This window comes from Chlamydomonas reinhardtii, chromosome 13, assembly GCF_000002595.2.
Source record: "Chlamydomonas reinhardtii strain CC-503 cw92 mt+ chromosome 13, whole genome shotgun sequence".
Lineage (NCBI taxonomy): Eukaryota > Viridiplantae > Chlorophyta > Chlorophyceae > Chlamydomonadales > Chlamydomonadaceae > Chlamydomonas > Chlamydomonas reinhardtii.
The window spans coordinates 3,342,070-3,357,048 of record NC_057016.1 but is presented as its reverse complement, the minus strand read 5'-3'; the positions used below and the strand labels follow the sequence as shown (position 1 = coordinate 3,357,048).

General features: G+C 59.7%; 1 protein-coding gene across 2 annotated transcripts; it reads left to right on the top strand.

Annotated features, from left to right (window-relative positions):
- Positions 1-118: 118 nt before the first annotated feature.
- On the top strand, positions 119-14,915 carry CHLRE_13g586700v5 (uncharacterized protein). Of its 2 annotated transcripts, XM_043069676.1 has the most exons (41): positions 119-447; positions 726-793; positions 910-986; positions 1,099-1,101; positions 1,342-1,456; positions 1,532-1,684; positions 1,904-1,923; positions 2,065-2,149; positions 2,334-2,417; positions 2,610-2,749; positions 2,961-3,149; positions 3,309-3,461; positions 3,585-3,674; positions 3,827-3,973; positions 4,097-4,191; positions 4,340-4,489; positions 4,662-4,824; positions 4,991-5,322; positions 5,452-5,584; positions 5,781-5,958; positions 6,134-6,345; positions 6,502-6,651; positions 6,791-6,961; positions 7,143-7,555; positions 7,660-8,768; positions 8,944-9,154; positions 9,348-9,405; positions 9,565-9,693; positions 9,851-9,908; positions 10,088-10,283; positions 10,522-10,607; positions 10,767-10,933; positions 11,065-11,478; positions 11,658-11,783; positions 11,916-11,975; positions 12,156-12,257; positions 12,512-12,619; positions 12,712-12,849; positions 13,017-13,043; positions 13,229-13,420; positions 13,586-14,915. In XM_043069676.1, the coding sequence occupies exons 4-41, from the start codon at positions 1,099-1,101 to the stop codon at positions 13,841-13,843; spliced, it is 6,615 nt and encodes a 2,204-aa protein (XP_042917651.1). In that variant the 5' UTR covers positions 119-447; positions 726-793; positions 910-986; the 3' UTR covers positions 13,844-14,915. The 2 variants fall into 2 exon arrangements, with proteins under 2 accessions (XP_042917651.1, XP_001693864.2); XM_001693812.2 differs by having other exon boundaries at positions 119-793.
- The last annotated feature ends 64 nt before the right edge of the window (positions 14,916-14,979 follow it).

Genomic DNA, 14,979 nt, shown 5'->3' with positions numbered 1-14,979 from the left:
TTAGAGGCATGCTTTTGCCCTCGCCAGCCAACATGGGTGTACGTCAATCGGGGGCGCTGACCAGGCGCAGCCCCCCCTGTCGCACTGAAACCGACCCACGCCCATTCATTAGCTTATCATACTCATACTGACTTAAAAGCTGACCATAATCAATTTACGTACTTTGCACTGCACGCTAAACAGAGTTGTGTCTCTTACGCGACTCGACCTTCCATGACTACCGAACCGATACTGAAGCAATAGCTTCAACTAATTACGCGTAGGCTATCGCACCAGGATTGGTGGGGGACCTGCGCTGCCAACAATGGCGCGCAGCACAACAGGAGACGATGATGCGTCGTCTCGCGATGCTGGCTCGAGTCGTGGGGACGGGGCATCGTCCATGGGACAGAGCCAGACTTCAAGTCAACGCAGCGACGCAAAGTTTCTGAAGCTACGTGAACGCTCGTGAGTTCCGTGGCTTGCTTCTGCCCCGGATCGTTGTCTTTGGCCATAATAAGTGCATCGACACTGCACCTCTATAACATTTTGAGGTGGTTGCTATGAGGCAGTGTCGGGCGAGTTCTGGTCGGACCAGTTATTACGTTACAGAATACAGGGCCCCTTCCTTTCGTGCTTCCTGTAGGGCCGGCAAGCCGTCACTGTGTAGTTGCATGCCACCTGTTGTGGCACATGGTTTGGGACTTTGGGCCCTTTCGTTTGCCAACCAACCCGTACTGCTGCAGGCAACACGAGCGCGAGGAGGGCGACCTTCTGGAGCAGCGCAAGTCCATTCAGGAGGGCATTTTTCAATGTGAGTTACCAGCTGGTCGTCGCCGTGTGTTGTGCAGGCAGTATCATGCAGGGTCATGTGGCCTCCGTGACCAAGGTTTCGCCGCCACGCGCCACCCCATCTCCCATCGCGCACAGGCATGTACACCCTTGTGCGCCAATCTGCCCTCAGCTCATGGAAGTTTGCTGTCCTCAAAATCGTTCTTGAAGGCCTGGTGAGTAGGGTATGAAGCAGCGGCACTTGCAACAAAAGCGCGCTGTCTTCCATTTCTGCATGTGAGGCCCTATTGTAATTCGCATCCTATTGCGCTTTTTTGCTGCCCGTAGATGGTGAGTCGTCTGGAAGCTCTGGCGCAACATATGTTTGGTGCGGATCGGGAGAAGGGCAGTTGAGAAAGCCCAATGTGGCCCTCCATTCGGCCCTCCAATCCAGAACCGCTGCTTTCTAACTGCAGCACCACACGTCAAACGCGCGAGCTCAATGTTTGAACTGGTCATTAGTTCACCCCCCCTACTCACCCGACCTTTACTGCGCACGCCTGCGCACCCGGACCCTTCCCTATTCCGCAGGGCTTGATTGTATGCTTCAACCCATCTATTGCGGAGTGGGTGATCGACACCAACAATCCGGTGTGGCAATTTGTGCGGTGGACGGTGTGGCGCAGCCCCATCATGCGCATCTACGGTGCGTGAGCGACGGTCCTTAGTAGATTGCTTGCCTTTTTTGTTTACGGACACATCCAACCCCTCACAACCGCAGGCTACGACACCTACATTAAGGTGCTGTACTTCATGGTGGTGGCGGTGGTTCTTTCGGTGCTGGGCCTGGTGTGGCTGACGCTGGCCATGCGCAAGCAGGAGCAGAGCAAATGGCTGAAAGCTGCGGCCATGGTCCTGCATATTGTATATGACCGTGAGTGTTGCTGCCTCTAAGCCCGTGAATGCATTGTGTAGGTTGCGATTGAAATAACAAATGTGGCTTGGCGCAACAGAGGCGCAGGTAGTTCTGCGGCGACATGAAGGCATCATAAAAATGCATCACGATACCAAAACCGGCGGATGCTTGCTCCTTGCACTCTATCTAACCGCCGCCACGCCTCTGCCGCGTTCAACCGCCCCTCCTCCTCTCCAGTGGTCTTCATGATGTTCTATGTGAGTACGGCACGCACGTGGCTAGTGTGAACGATGGCGTACAACTTACTCGTGGCTTACAGTGGGTTGGATGGAGGAACTGCGGCGCACATCGCGTGGAAGGACCGCAGATTGTTGCCGCCCACACTCAAAATGCTGCAGGTCTCATTCTTTGACTACTTCGTCTTCACCGCCAACTGTCAATTTGGCTCGGCAAAGAAGGAGCACATGTATTTTGCGGGCGTCTGTGAGTTGCCATCGTGTTGTTTGCGGCACGAACAAAGATCGGGAATGCATGCCAAGGCACCCAGAGGAGTGCCGCAGGCGGGCCCCCTTACATTGTGCGCGTTCCCGGCCTGTGTCACTGTGTGTGGTCTGGAGGAGCGCATGCCCCAGTGGCTAAATAAACCACCGCTTCATTCTGACTGCAGACTGCCTGGAAATGCCGCACGTACTACACATGGCCGTGGCCTGTGTGACCGCGTGCATCTTCTTTTGCGTCACGGCACTGATGGGTAGGTGGCATAGGAAAGGCGGCGAGGACGAATGGAGGCGTCCAGCCATGACGCTACACGTATTCAAGTTGGAGGCCCGCATCGTAGGCTCAGAAGGTTGCATGCCAGTAGGGCCGTTGCTTGCTGTGGCTGCGTCTGGGCAGCACAGGCTAATGCGCGCCGGCCCATCTGTGCTCTTTCCATCCACTTCAGTCGTGGCGTCGTCGGACCTGAACCCCGTGACACAGGGCTACCTCGCCTCGCCCGCTGCCATCACCCGCCTTAAGATTCTCACAGCAAAGGCCATCTATATCATAGCAGCGGATGACCTTCAAGCATGGCCTAAAGTGCAGGTGGGGACTTTCTTGGTGGCGGGGATGTAGATATCAGCCCAAACTAAACTGCGGGGGGTGTTTGTGCGTGTGTCAACTGGCGCCCTGCATGTGGCAATTAACCGGTGGTGACGATGGCGTGGCACGCATGCATGCCACAAGCGAAGCCTGCTCTCCTGAACGGCGAGATCGCACCACACCCTCCACGCCTTGCCATCCTCGTCCGCCGCAGTCCATCGTCATCATCCTGGCTGTGGGCATGATCTGCTGGTGGAACTTCCGGCGGGTGCCCTTCTACCGGGCCGAGGTCAACGTGGTGTGGTCGGCGCTCTGGTTTGGCATCCTATACGTGACCCTCCTCCTCGCATACCTGGTGTTCGGCAAGGACCACTCGCGCGACCACCAGCGCGAAGTGACCCTGGTGAGCAGGAGGCGCCACGCTAGCTACCTAGCCTTGCTACAATCCATGCACGTAGCTATGTCCACGGTCCAAGCAGTCTGAGCAACCACATGTAGCTGATCACATGCGCGCGCATTTGCTCCAGCCCATGTTGTGACTCGGCCATGTTTGCACATGCAGTGGGTGCTGTACGGCATCTTCCCGGTCATCGCGGGCGGCATGGTGGCGGCGGGCATGCATGTGTGGTGGGTGCTGCGCCCCGCCAAGCGCTTCCGCGGGCTGGATCCTGGAGCCAAGCTGGCGCGGGAGCACAGGCTGGATGACTTCAACGAGGTGCGTGACGGTAAATGGAAGCAAAGGGTGAAAGCGCTGTGGATGCGTAACAGCTGGCAGCACAACAGGGCTCAACACCCTATACCCGGCGTTCGCTCCCTCTCTTGCTTGGATACTCATAAGGTTGAGACGCTGAGCCGGGTTGTGCGCAAGTTCGATATCGACGGCGTGGTGGACGAGGACGCTGCCATGCTGGCGGAGACCATCATCAAGGTGAGAACTTTGTTTGAACGACTTCGTTTGTTCAGGTTCAAGTACATGACCAGCCAGTGGATCCGCCGTGTGTCTGGCCTGGCGTGTTTGTTGGGCGTGCAAGAAGCTCACAACATTGTACTCACAACCATGCTTCCCAACCATACTCGCAGGCTGGGATGCGCATGTTTCCGAACAACCCTTACCTTCATATCCTGTACGCCAACTTCTTGTTGGAAGTTCGGAAGGACGGCCCCGCGGCCCGCACACAGCTGCAGCTCGCCTCCAAGCACTCACCAAACCTCGTGTACCGCTACCAGGTGAGCCGGGCGACGTGCATCCTGCGAATAGATGGCCTCGCACTTCTGCGTTTGACCTTGCATGTACCTAACCCGTTGGAAGGCTAAACCGCTGGCGGGTACGCCGTGTGCCTTCTTTCCCAGATCTTCTGCACGGGCGAGGCGTCCAAGCGCCTGAAGGACAGCCAGGACGGCGGCATGGACTTGCAGGCCTACATCGAGTTCAGGCGCAACTTCAGGTGCGGGCGGGCGTGCGTGTGTTGGTGCTTGATTGCACGTGCGGGGAAGTCGGCCCTTAAAATGCGTGGGCGCCGTGATGGTATCACCGGCACCCACTGCGTCCCCTCGCGCGAAAGCAGCGGCGTTCACCTGGCATGCATCCTGCAGGGCGGTGCTGCGCGTGCACAAGGAGGTGCTGGTCCTGCAAACCGAGCTGTGGACGCTGATGATGCGCTCAACAGTCAAAGTGCGTGAGGTGGACAAGGCGCTTGACTCGCTCGAGGCTGGGACGATGCGCGCGCACCAGGTCTACAAGAGGTGCGTTGGTGGCTGTTGGAAGCACTATGGCATTCTTTCAGAACCTGCTGTCTGTGTACGGTATGCCTTGGGGTTGATGGGGGCAAGCATGAATGCATTCATACCCCTTTTACCCTTGCATGTCTAGTCACAACCTGCTATGCACTGCTCTGCGGCTCCCTGTGCCGGCCAGGGTGCTGGAGCGCTACCCCACCAACGGCAAGCTGCTGCGCTGCTACGGCAAGTTCCTGGAGGACGTGAAGCACGACCCCATCGCGGCCACACGCGCCTACAACGAGGCCTCGCGCAACGGCGGCGGCGACGCCATCATGAACCTGGACCTGAGCGCGGTGCAGGTGGGCATGGCGCCATGCATACATGGAACGGGCGATGGGATTAATGCGGTACCCCATTCACGGTAATGGGCAACTTGGGACGAAGCTAGCTGGGTGGGCAGGAGTATTGTCGCTGTCGCCTTAACGGCTTTGCCCGTGTTGGATGTCACCAATACCCACCGTGCAGGGTGCCGCAAACAAGCCCGAGTTCCTGACGTCCATGTCGATGGAGGACGACGCCGTGATTGTGATCAACGCCGAGGGAACCATCATGATGGTCAGCCAGGCCGTGCAAAAGGTGTTCGGCTACCCGAAGGCAGAGCTGGAGGGCGCCAACGTGTCACTGCTCATGCCGCAGCCCTTCAGTCAGCGCCACCCCAGCTACATGCAGCGCTATGTGGCAGGAGGCGAGCCGCACATTCTGGACACGGTTCGTGAGGTGCTAGCCCTGCATAAGGAGCGCTACGTGTTCCCCATGCAGCTGTGCGTGACCAAGATGTCCGGCACTGGCACTGACAGGTGAGAATGAAGGGATGGGAGAACAGACACAGCAAAGCAAGGCCACATGCATACAGGCTCCCTGGCGTGGCTCCCTGGTAAACCGACTAAATGTGGCCCTGCCCTTGCTGCTGGAATTTCCACGTCTAGCATCTTTCTGGGCGTGGCGCGACCCATGGCGCCCAACTCGATGAACAAGCGGGCCTGGATCGCCCCCAACGGCATCTTCATGTGCGGCGACCAGCAGTTCGCGAGCATGTGCGGCATCACGGAGGGCGAGCTGGTGAGTGTTGGCGTGGCTCTGGGCTTGTGCCATGTGCGCACGCCTCCTACCTGCCTGCTGCCAGCATGCACATGTGCCGTACCTACCTGCTTCTCACCCTGCGCGCGCACACGCACATGCACATGCGTGTTTCCTTCCCTTGGGGACTCCGCCACACATAACACGCCCGACTACCGTTTTCCTACCGGCTGTGCAGGTTGGCCGTACGCTGGCATCGCTGATGGAGGCCACGGACGTTGAGGTTGAGTTGCTGTTGGAGCGCTGCCACGCCGCCTCCGCCTCTGACCTGGATGTAGGGCTGATCAAGACGCAGCTGTTGCTGCGGCACAAGTATCTGGACCCGGTGCCCGTGGAAGTGACCATCGGACTTGCAGGTGCGGCGGTGTCTGTTGAGGGGTGGCTGGGGTGAAATGGAGCTGCTGATGAGGTCTGTGCGTCGGTGACCCGCAACTATGAAGCGCAGGATACGTGTACGTGGGGGATTGCAGGCAGCTGCGGACACACGGCACGCCGGCTGACGTGCTTGTGCGTGTAAACCTATGTGTGCAGGCACGGACGCGCAGCGAATCTACGTGCTCAACTGCCAGCGGACTGACAATCAGGATGGCAACATCATGGTGGTTGACCAGCACCTGCGGATGCGGTTCTGTTCGGTGGGCGTGTCGGCATTGCTGGGCTTTCCCATACGCAAGTTGGCCACCATGAAGCTGGACCAGCTGCTGCCGCCGCCGTACAACACCATGCACGCAAAATGGATCAAGGTGCGGTGCCGTCATTCGGGTATTGGGGTCTGCGCACACGCGTGCACACCTGCCGCTGCCACTATGCCACTCGAACCTATGACAGCTGGCCCAACTAACGAGCTCATTCTACCCTAACTCCCCTTCTCCGTTGCGTTGCTGCACCGCGCCGCACAGGACCCGCCCTCGACGGTGGCGCCCACGGGCTGCCGCGCGGGCAAGGTGGTGCACCTGCTGAATGAGAACAACTCCCAGGTGCCGGTGCGAATCAAGGTGCGGACGATGTCCGCGCAGGACTCCGGCAGCAGCACCCTGTGCGTGGTTCAGGTGAGCGAGCCAATCGAACGTGTGCTGCGGGGCAATTACGTAATGGCTGGTGCTGCTCACTGCCTGACGAGGCGGCCGCATGCATTTCGGGAACCCAGTAACCACCCGGCTTGCAATCATGCCTATTGCGTTGTCGCAGGTCGACAAGGTGGGCCAAGACGAAGTCCATGACGAGAAGCGGTTGGTGCTGACCGCGGACTTCAACGGCCGCGTGTTGGAAGTCGAACAGCCGGATTCGGAGCTCTTCGAGTTCCGCGGTGGCGACCTGGTGGGCTGCAGCCTGTGCGACACAGTGGACATCTTCAATGACGTGAGTTTCTTGCGGCTTGGTGCCTGCGTAGAAGGCAGGCGTGAATTGCAGCGCCACGGTGTGGGACTTCACGTACGAACATGTGTAAATCGCTGTGATTCCTGTTTCCCGAGGCTTTCCCCGTATGGTACGCAGTCAACGCGCGCCTGCCGCGCACTGCCTCGCCTTACCCTTCCTGCAGTGGCGCGAGCGCAATGGCGATAGCCAGCTGCAGCTGCTGATCCTGGCGCTCCTGGATAAGGAGCAGGAGATGCCGGGCGCCTCGTGGCGTGTGCGCGTGCAGCCGCCGCCCACCGCGGCGGTGCCCCACCTCCCGGCCATCGCCGGCGCCGCGCCTGCTCCGGGTGCGCCTAAGAAGCCGCCCATCTCGCGGGCGGCTTGCTTGCAGGTGGAGCTACACGAGGTGGCGGAGGAGGTCGGGCACGGTGGTGAGGTGGAGCACCTGACCCGCATCAGGGTGACGCTGTGGCGGCGCGACCTGCTGTCGGGCGTGGTGGAGCTGGACGAGGGGCTGGTCATCCGCAAGGCCTCCTACATGACCGGCCTGATCGTGGGATGGCCCGCGAACTACATGATCAAGAAGCCCCTGCAGCGGTAAGACGGAGACAAGCACAACACGACCAGCTTTGAGCGCAGCACATATTCCTCATGTCGGCATCCTATTTATGTTTCCTCGTGCCTCGCCATTAATGCCCCAGATTCCTGGAGATGCCCAACGACATCTCCTGGGACAAGCTTGTTGCGGCCAACTCCAAGGGCCACAACAAGAAGAAGGGCGCGCTCAAGACTGCCAGCAACCGCGGCACCACCAGCCCCGCCATGGCCTTCATCGGGCCGCACCCCGACACCGGCACCATGCGCATCCTGACGCAGGGCGTGGAGACACTGGCCCCCGGCGGCCGGCCCAAGATCACCATCACCATGCACCCGGACACGCAGTTCGCGGGCGCCCACGCAAATTTGTTGCGCGTGCTGCACCTGGAGGGCACAGACCACAACGGCGCTGCCCGCAAAGCTGGGCATGACAACGAGCTGACTCAGGCCGTAACAGCTTATGACGAGCGGGAGCAGGCGACGGCTTCGGCGGCAGCAACTGAGGCAGCCGAGAAGCAGGCAGGAGAGGCAGATGCGCACGCAGCGGGCCCGGCGTCGCCTAAAGGCTGGGCGGGAGAAATTCGCTCTCCTGCAGAGCAGCTAGACGAGGATGACGAACTGGAGGACGCGCGTGGGGGACGTCACAGCAGCGACGGCGACGGCAGCGGCAGCGAGCACTCCAAGGGCCGCAAGGACGGCTCGGAGGACCTGGAGGCGAAGGGCCAGGCCAAGCTGCACAGCCGCGCCGCCAGCAAGTCGGACTTCGTGGCGCAGTGGGTGCGCACACTCACCAACAAGACCAGCGGGGCGCTGGAGGCTCACCAGCAGCCGCCACCCATTGAGCGCCGTAGCAGCAGCCCTGGGCTAGTCGGCAACTTGCCGGCCGGGCAGCTGTCAGGCGGGCTGGCTCCTATCCCGGAGGACGGTGCTGCGGACGAGGGTGGCACGTCATCAAAGAAGGGACCTCAGGCCGCCAAGACGTTCGGGCGCCTCACCTCTGGCGAGCCGTGGGCCTTCGGCTCAAAGCAGGGCTCCCGGGCCATCGAGTCTCCTGCTATGGGCAAGAGCCGGCGCACGACAGACCTCAATGACGGCCCGGGCCCCGGCGAGGAGGGCTTCGGCGGCAAGAAGGACAAGGGCGAGGAGTGGGAGAAGGCCAGTGAGGGCGGCGATTCCAGCGCCTCGGGCAGCCAGGCGGCAAGCGGCATCACAAGTGGGTGGCTTGTGCTTTTGGGTGCAATGCTGCTATTCCGGGCGGTTAAACTAATGACGGTCTCACCTTGCATTGCTCCATCCCACGTCATTAGCGAAAGGCGGCGGCGATCCTAACCGTTCGGGCTTTAAATTTAGGATGCTGCCCGCCCACCCGGTCCCCGCCCTTGCTACAGGCATCACGGACGCGACGTCCGTGAGCGAGCTGCAGATCGACTCGCGGCGCGGGCGGCTGCTCAAGGCGCTGACCAAGCTGCTGTGCGGCCCCATGCTGATGGAGCCACTGGAGAGGCTGAGGCTGCACAGCTACGGCATTCTTGCGATGATCCTCTTAACCCATGTGGTGGCTTACGTGGTCATCACGCGTGAGATTAAGGCAGAAGACCAGTGAGTGCAGGGTTTATGAAGCTGAGAGTAGTGGAACTGGTTGCTGCATTGCTGCGTGCGAGGGCCATCGGGCTGCCACGTGGTACGGCGAGCAGTGGGAGCAAGCACATGGGCTGGTTGAGTTACCGGTATACAGCCCTCACGTGCCCAACCCAAGGTCCCCCCTTGTTCGCCGCCCGCCCTGCCACCGCAGCGACATTCAACTGGTTGCCCGGCAAGCTCTTTGCATGGACCGCTCCCAGCTCATTGCAGTGAGCAAGCATTGCCAGGCATAGTGGCTCCTGGCAACTGCGCCCTCTTGCCTTCCTGACATCCCATACTATTGTTGCATCCTTCCACCGAGTTTCCGTGTGATTGTATCCACTGCAGCTGTCGTGACTTGCAAAACCTCCACCTGTAAATTCATGCAGGTGCGGGCCATGATGGGCGCCTACTGCGAGCGGCCCAACGTGACCAAGGTGTCAGTGTGCTCAAACACCCTCAACTTCACGATTGAAAAACTTCGTGAAAACATTGACTACATGGAAGAACACCACCACGTAAGCAGTGCCATGTTGAGGGCGTGCATCCGAGTTAACTGTACATGGTTGTACAATTGTAGGCGGAGGTAGGTTCTTCACTACGACGTGGCGTGTTGCCTGCCGTACCGGTACGCGGTGTGCTGTTTCAAGCGCTTTTTTGTGCCCCGTTGCGCAGTTTGTGTATCTGGGCGAGTCCAAGAACAAGGTTGTGAAGCTCATGCCCGAGGTCTTTGGTAAGCTTGTTACCCTCGCTTGCACACCACTCGAAATATTGCACCCACCACACTGCTCTCTCCCACCAACCTGTATATGTGTATGGATGTCCCGCGCCGCCCATGCGTGTCGTGCACTACAGTACGGTACTAGTGTCAACTCGCTCGGCCCTTGGTGCAACTGCTGTGCACTCCGGCAGACATCTGGACGGGCCAGGAGGTGGAATACCGTTCTTACATGGACACGGCGACGCCCACTGAGTACCACATGAAGGGCGGCGTGTGGACTATGGGCTCAGCCTACATTGCGAACGCGCGCGAGAGCCTGTATTGGCTCGCCACGCTCAAGGAGTACTACACGTGGCACCGCACCTTCAAGTTCCTGATCGAGAACGGGTGAGTGATTAGCGGCTGCTGGACAGACTTGAGGGATGGATGGACACATGGTGGGTGTGCAATTGTGGTGTAAGTCAGCAGACAGCGGCAGCCGTGGCCACTGTCCCGTGCCTTGCTTGGGGCTGTATGTCCACCGGCGGCGCACAAGCAGCCACCTGATGCGCACGCTATGGCCCACTTTACGTTCTGCCCTTCCCTGAACGTATGGTGTTACGCGTCACCCCCTACTTGATTGCAGGCTGGGCCCTCTATTTGAGGTGTACGCCAAATCGCTGGACCACCTGGTCAATGCCGCCTGGGAATCCGTGGACAAGCTGAAGAACTGTGAGTTTGTGTCAGCGATAAGCGAGGGTTGCAGTCATGCATGTATGTCACCGCCTGCATGAACGTGGCAAGGCGCTGTCAGCAGCTCGCCACGTGTGTGTCTTGCCTGACTGCGTGTGTGTGCCTGCCCCTGCACGCTTACACCGACTGCTCCTTCAGCGCTCATCATCCTCATGATCGTGGAGGCGCTGGTAATCCAGCTCGCGTGCATTATTTACGAATGGATCCTGGTTCAGCGATTGGAGAAGGCACGCGTGATTGGCATCCTGGCCATGGTGGGCCTGCCGGGCCCCATCCTGCGCCAGCTGGCGACCAAGGAGGTCAAGGTGGGGAGGCCGGTGATGGAGAGGGACTTCATCGCTTACCCCACCTGCTACGGACGGGCAACTGTACATACGCCGATTCACGCCCTGCCCGCCGTGACCTGTCACTGCACCCATGCACCCCGTGCGTGTAGATCCTTGACGACAGCGATGATGAGGATGATGACGTGGATAGCGATGCTGAGGATGAGCAGCAGGACAAGGCGGCAGCCGCCAGCAAGAGATTAGAAAGCGGCGCCGCCGCCGACGCCGTGCGGCCAGGCGATGGCCCCAAGGGCGTGCAACGCGCGGCTGAGGGTGCTGCCGCAGACGCCAAGGACGGTGGAGCCAGGACCCTTGCGGCGGCGAAGACGCAGAAGCTGATGAGCATCAGCAAGAAGGCCAGCGACGGGTCGGAGCAACAGCACCATACGGACGCGGCTGCCACGGGCACGGCGGCGGGTGGCGGCGGAGGCGGTGGCGCACATGTGGATCACCTGGACAGCGCTGTGTCTTCGGAGCTGGAGCACCAGGGCGCAGGCGGCAGAAAGGGCCGGGGCAAGCAGCAGGTGCGTGGCGGGTCCGGCTTGGTGGATGGCGCACAGGGATGGCTTGCTTGCTTGAAGTGCATGGGTGCGGCGCGGGTCGGATCCAGATGCGCACCATGCCCTCTCGTCGGTGATTTAAGTCGTGCCATAACTTGGAATCATGTGCACGTGGTGGTTGGGGCTCCGCCCGCGGCGTGCAGGCCAAGCTCGCACATGGCGGCGGCCCGACCACCACCACCACCAAGATGCAGGAGGCCCGCATTCGCGGCATGAAGATCAACGGCAAAACGCTGGTGCCGTCCTGGCACAACGTCGCCAGGTTCATGGTGCGTGGTGGTGCGCAAATGCAAGCGGGGCACGTGCCGGTCATGCAGGCGGCGGCGCACCCTATCTACCTGAACGCACATACCCTTGCATCACGTGACCCTGCCCTGTCTGTTCTGCGTGTCTTATCGAAGGTACCCTTCGCGCTGTGGAACCTCGCGCTCATTATCGTATACGTGGTCAGCGTCGTGCAGGTGCGTGCGGGCCGCGCTTGCGCGCGTGCAAGTTGAGATAGAATGTTTACGGCAGGTCGCTAGTCCGCCAAGTTCACGTGCGCTTGAAGCCACGTGTATCCGTACGTGCATGGTTTGCTGTGGACGGGCCCCCTTTTCTCACGCAACCCATCGCTGCCACTGCCGGCGCCTGCCGCGTAGCTTGACGGCATGCAGGGCCCGCTGGCGTCGCTCAACATGGCAAGCCACATCATCTACCGCTACACGCGCGTGCGCGCCGTCGCCTTTGGCTTCGTGTCTCAGGTGTGTGTGTGCCCGTGTCCCGGGCGGACCCGGCTGCGTGTCTGGAGGATGGGCGCGCGGGGACTTGCTGGCGGAATCTGAGAGCCGGGACGAATGCCCCGTGCATTGGCTTGGTGTTGTGAACGAATGTGCTTCACGCCACCTAGCCATATCTCCCTAACGCGCTCGGTTGCCCCGTTTCCATACCCAGTGTCTCCTCGACGTGGCAATGCCGTTAACTCCTGTACTGTTCCTTCCGTCTTGTGAATTCGCAGGATGACCGGGACTCGCGTGAGGTCTGGCGCGAGATGCTCAAGACCGAGATGTCGTACTTTGAGAGCGAGTACGACTCGCTCATGTACGGCGGCACCCCCATCACGCAGGTGTGTGACCGGGATCCACTTTACAGGCTAGCAGCTAGGCCTGCAGCATTTCCCTAAACTCACGTGTTGAAATGGCCCACGCTCACGCACAGGTGAACTCGGTCTTCCAGAAGGCTGTGCCGGCCAGCACCTTTGCATCCAACTCGTTTGCCAACGAGTTCTTCCGGGCCAAGCGCTGCTTCCGCATCGATGGCGAGGGCTGTGCACAACCCGGAGACGAATACTACGAGGTGGGCTGTTCAGGTCATGCAGTTAGCTGTCGGTGTTTCCATAGACTGGACCGCGGGGGTAGGCTAAAGTATCACCGCCGCCTTGCGCGTGACCGCGGCTAGCAAGTAGCAACCTACTAACTACTTTTGGGCCATGCCGTTTCCCCATTCTAACTGTGCTGCTGCAGGTGACACACAACGGCCTGGATGTCATGGTGAGCTGCGGTCTTACTCGGGGCTTACTTTGAGACAGGATTATCCATGCACGGCAGAAATACGCTTATCACATGCGTGTGATGGATGCGCACCTAGTACGCCGCTGCATAATAGACTCGTAGCCAGGGTTGCCAGGTGCTCATACTTGATCTTGGCTCATCAACGGTGTTTGGTTGCGTGACAGGTGCGGCGCATGATATCGGAGATGAACCTGCTGGCAGACGACGACGACCGGGATGTGGCGTACAACGGCACGCGCTACACCTGGATGTTTAATGTGGGCGGGCGTGACCTGTACGAGGGGCTGCAGCAGGCGGCGCAGCTGTTTCAGGACTACTCCATCAGCCGCTACAACCAGGTCACCAACCTGCACACGGTGAGGCAGGAGCAAAGCGGGGGTGGGAAGGCGCGCGCATGAGGAACGCGAGCCGGAAGTGCTGCTACTCGGCCCATAACTGTGTGCCATGCTCCGTCTGTCACCATGCAAGCCCCGCTAACCCTTGCGGCGCGTGTGCTACTCTCTGTTTCTTCCTTTCTACAGATCCTGCTAATCGTCGCAATCACGCTGGTCTGCTGCTTCCTCTTCATGGCGTTGTGGCCGCACCTGGCCCGCCTCAAGGCCGGTGCCGCACGCCAGGGCGCGCTGCTGAGCCACGTGCCGCCCGAGCTGGACGTGAGGGCGCACGTGCGCTCGGTGTTCAGGCGCGCCGTCGCGGCCAATGCCCACGGCCATGCAGCCGCGAAGAAGAAAGCGCCGGCGGCGCTAACTACGGATGTTCTTAGAACCGGCATGGCATGAAGGAACGTGAAGGCAATGATTCCTGCTGAAAATAGAGCATACTGGATTCATGCTGCTGTGTTCATCAAACTTTCATCATGATCCACGTCAGGGTGCACGCATGCATGGCCTATAACCCATAAGGTGGGTCCCATATTGCATTACGACATGTGCACGACTAATGCGTTACGCACATTGCGACATTCTGAGGCTCAATCCGCCTTATTCATGGCATCCATGCGCAGCTACTGCGCGCGTGCGTTTGACTTTCAGGGGTTTGACGAGATCGTGGTCCCCGCCAAGGTCCCCGCCAAAGGGAGAAGTGGGCTGCGCCCACGCCATGTCTCCCATCCAAGGCCGCAAGCGATCCAGTTGGGGTTTCAACAATAAAGCTGATGGGCCCGTTCACAACAGACATGAAGATGCATGTTTCAAGCAAAGCTAGCGGAAGAGTTGTTTGCACCATGGTGCGCCGTAATGCAGCAAGGTGAAGCTGTGAGATTTTGGAAATTTGTGGGTCTGGCGTTGCATGGCTGTGGAGAGAGTTGGACCAAATCAAACTGTGGACGCAATGTGGCCCAACGGTGTGAACGTCTTGGTGCTGTGCGTGACAACTGTCTCCCGGCCCCATATCGTAATGGAGACGTCAAGAGCATGACGTTGTTGACAGCTGATCGGAGCTGACAGCCCACTGCTGCCCCCGTACTTCATTGGTTGTTGTTCTGGTGCGCGCGGCGGTTGTGTACTGTCGCTCATACTCATATTCATAGCAGCAGGTCAAGTGTAATTACTGTGTATGGCGGAACTAGGAGGAGAAAATGCCCGTGGATGCCATTCACGGGTGCCACTCCACGGACCATGCCGTGCTGGTGATTGGTTGGCCAGAGGTTCTCCACTCAGCATGTGCAAGGAAGCTGCGTGGAGGGTTGGAATGATGGTTTGGGCGGGGCCGTCGATGCCGTTGGGCTTCTACACATCACGACACCTTGATCAGAAGGAGCTGACGGGGCACTGCTGGCCTAATGCTCTGGTGATTCAGTGGTTTGGTGGCCGTGGACCCGAAGTCTGTAACCTGCTGTAACACAACCAACGCCCCCCACATGACACTTGATGCTGGTACACAGCGCGCATCTGTTAGTCAAGTAGAGCGCACGCGT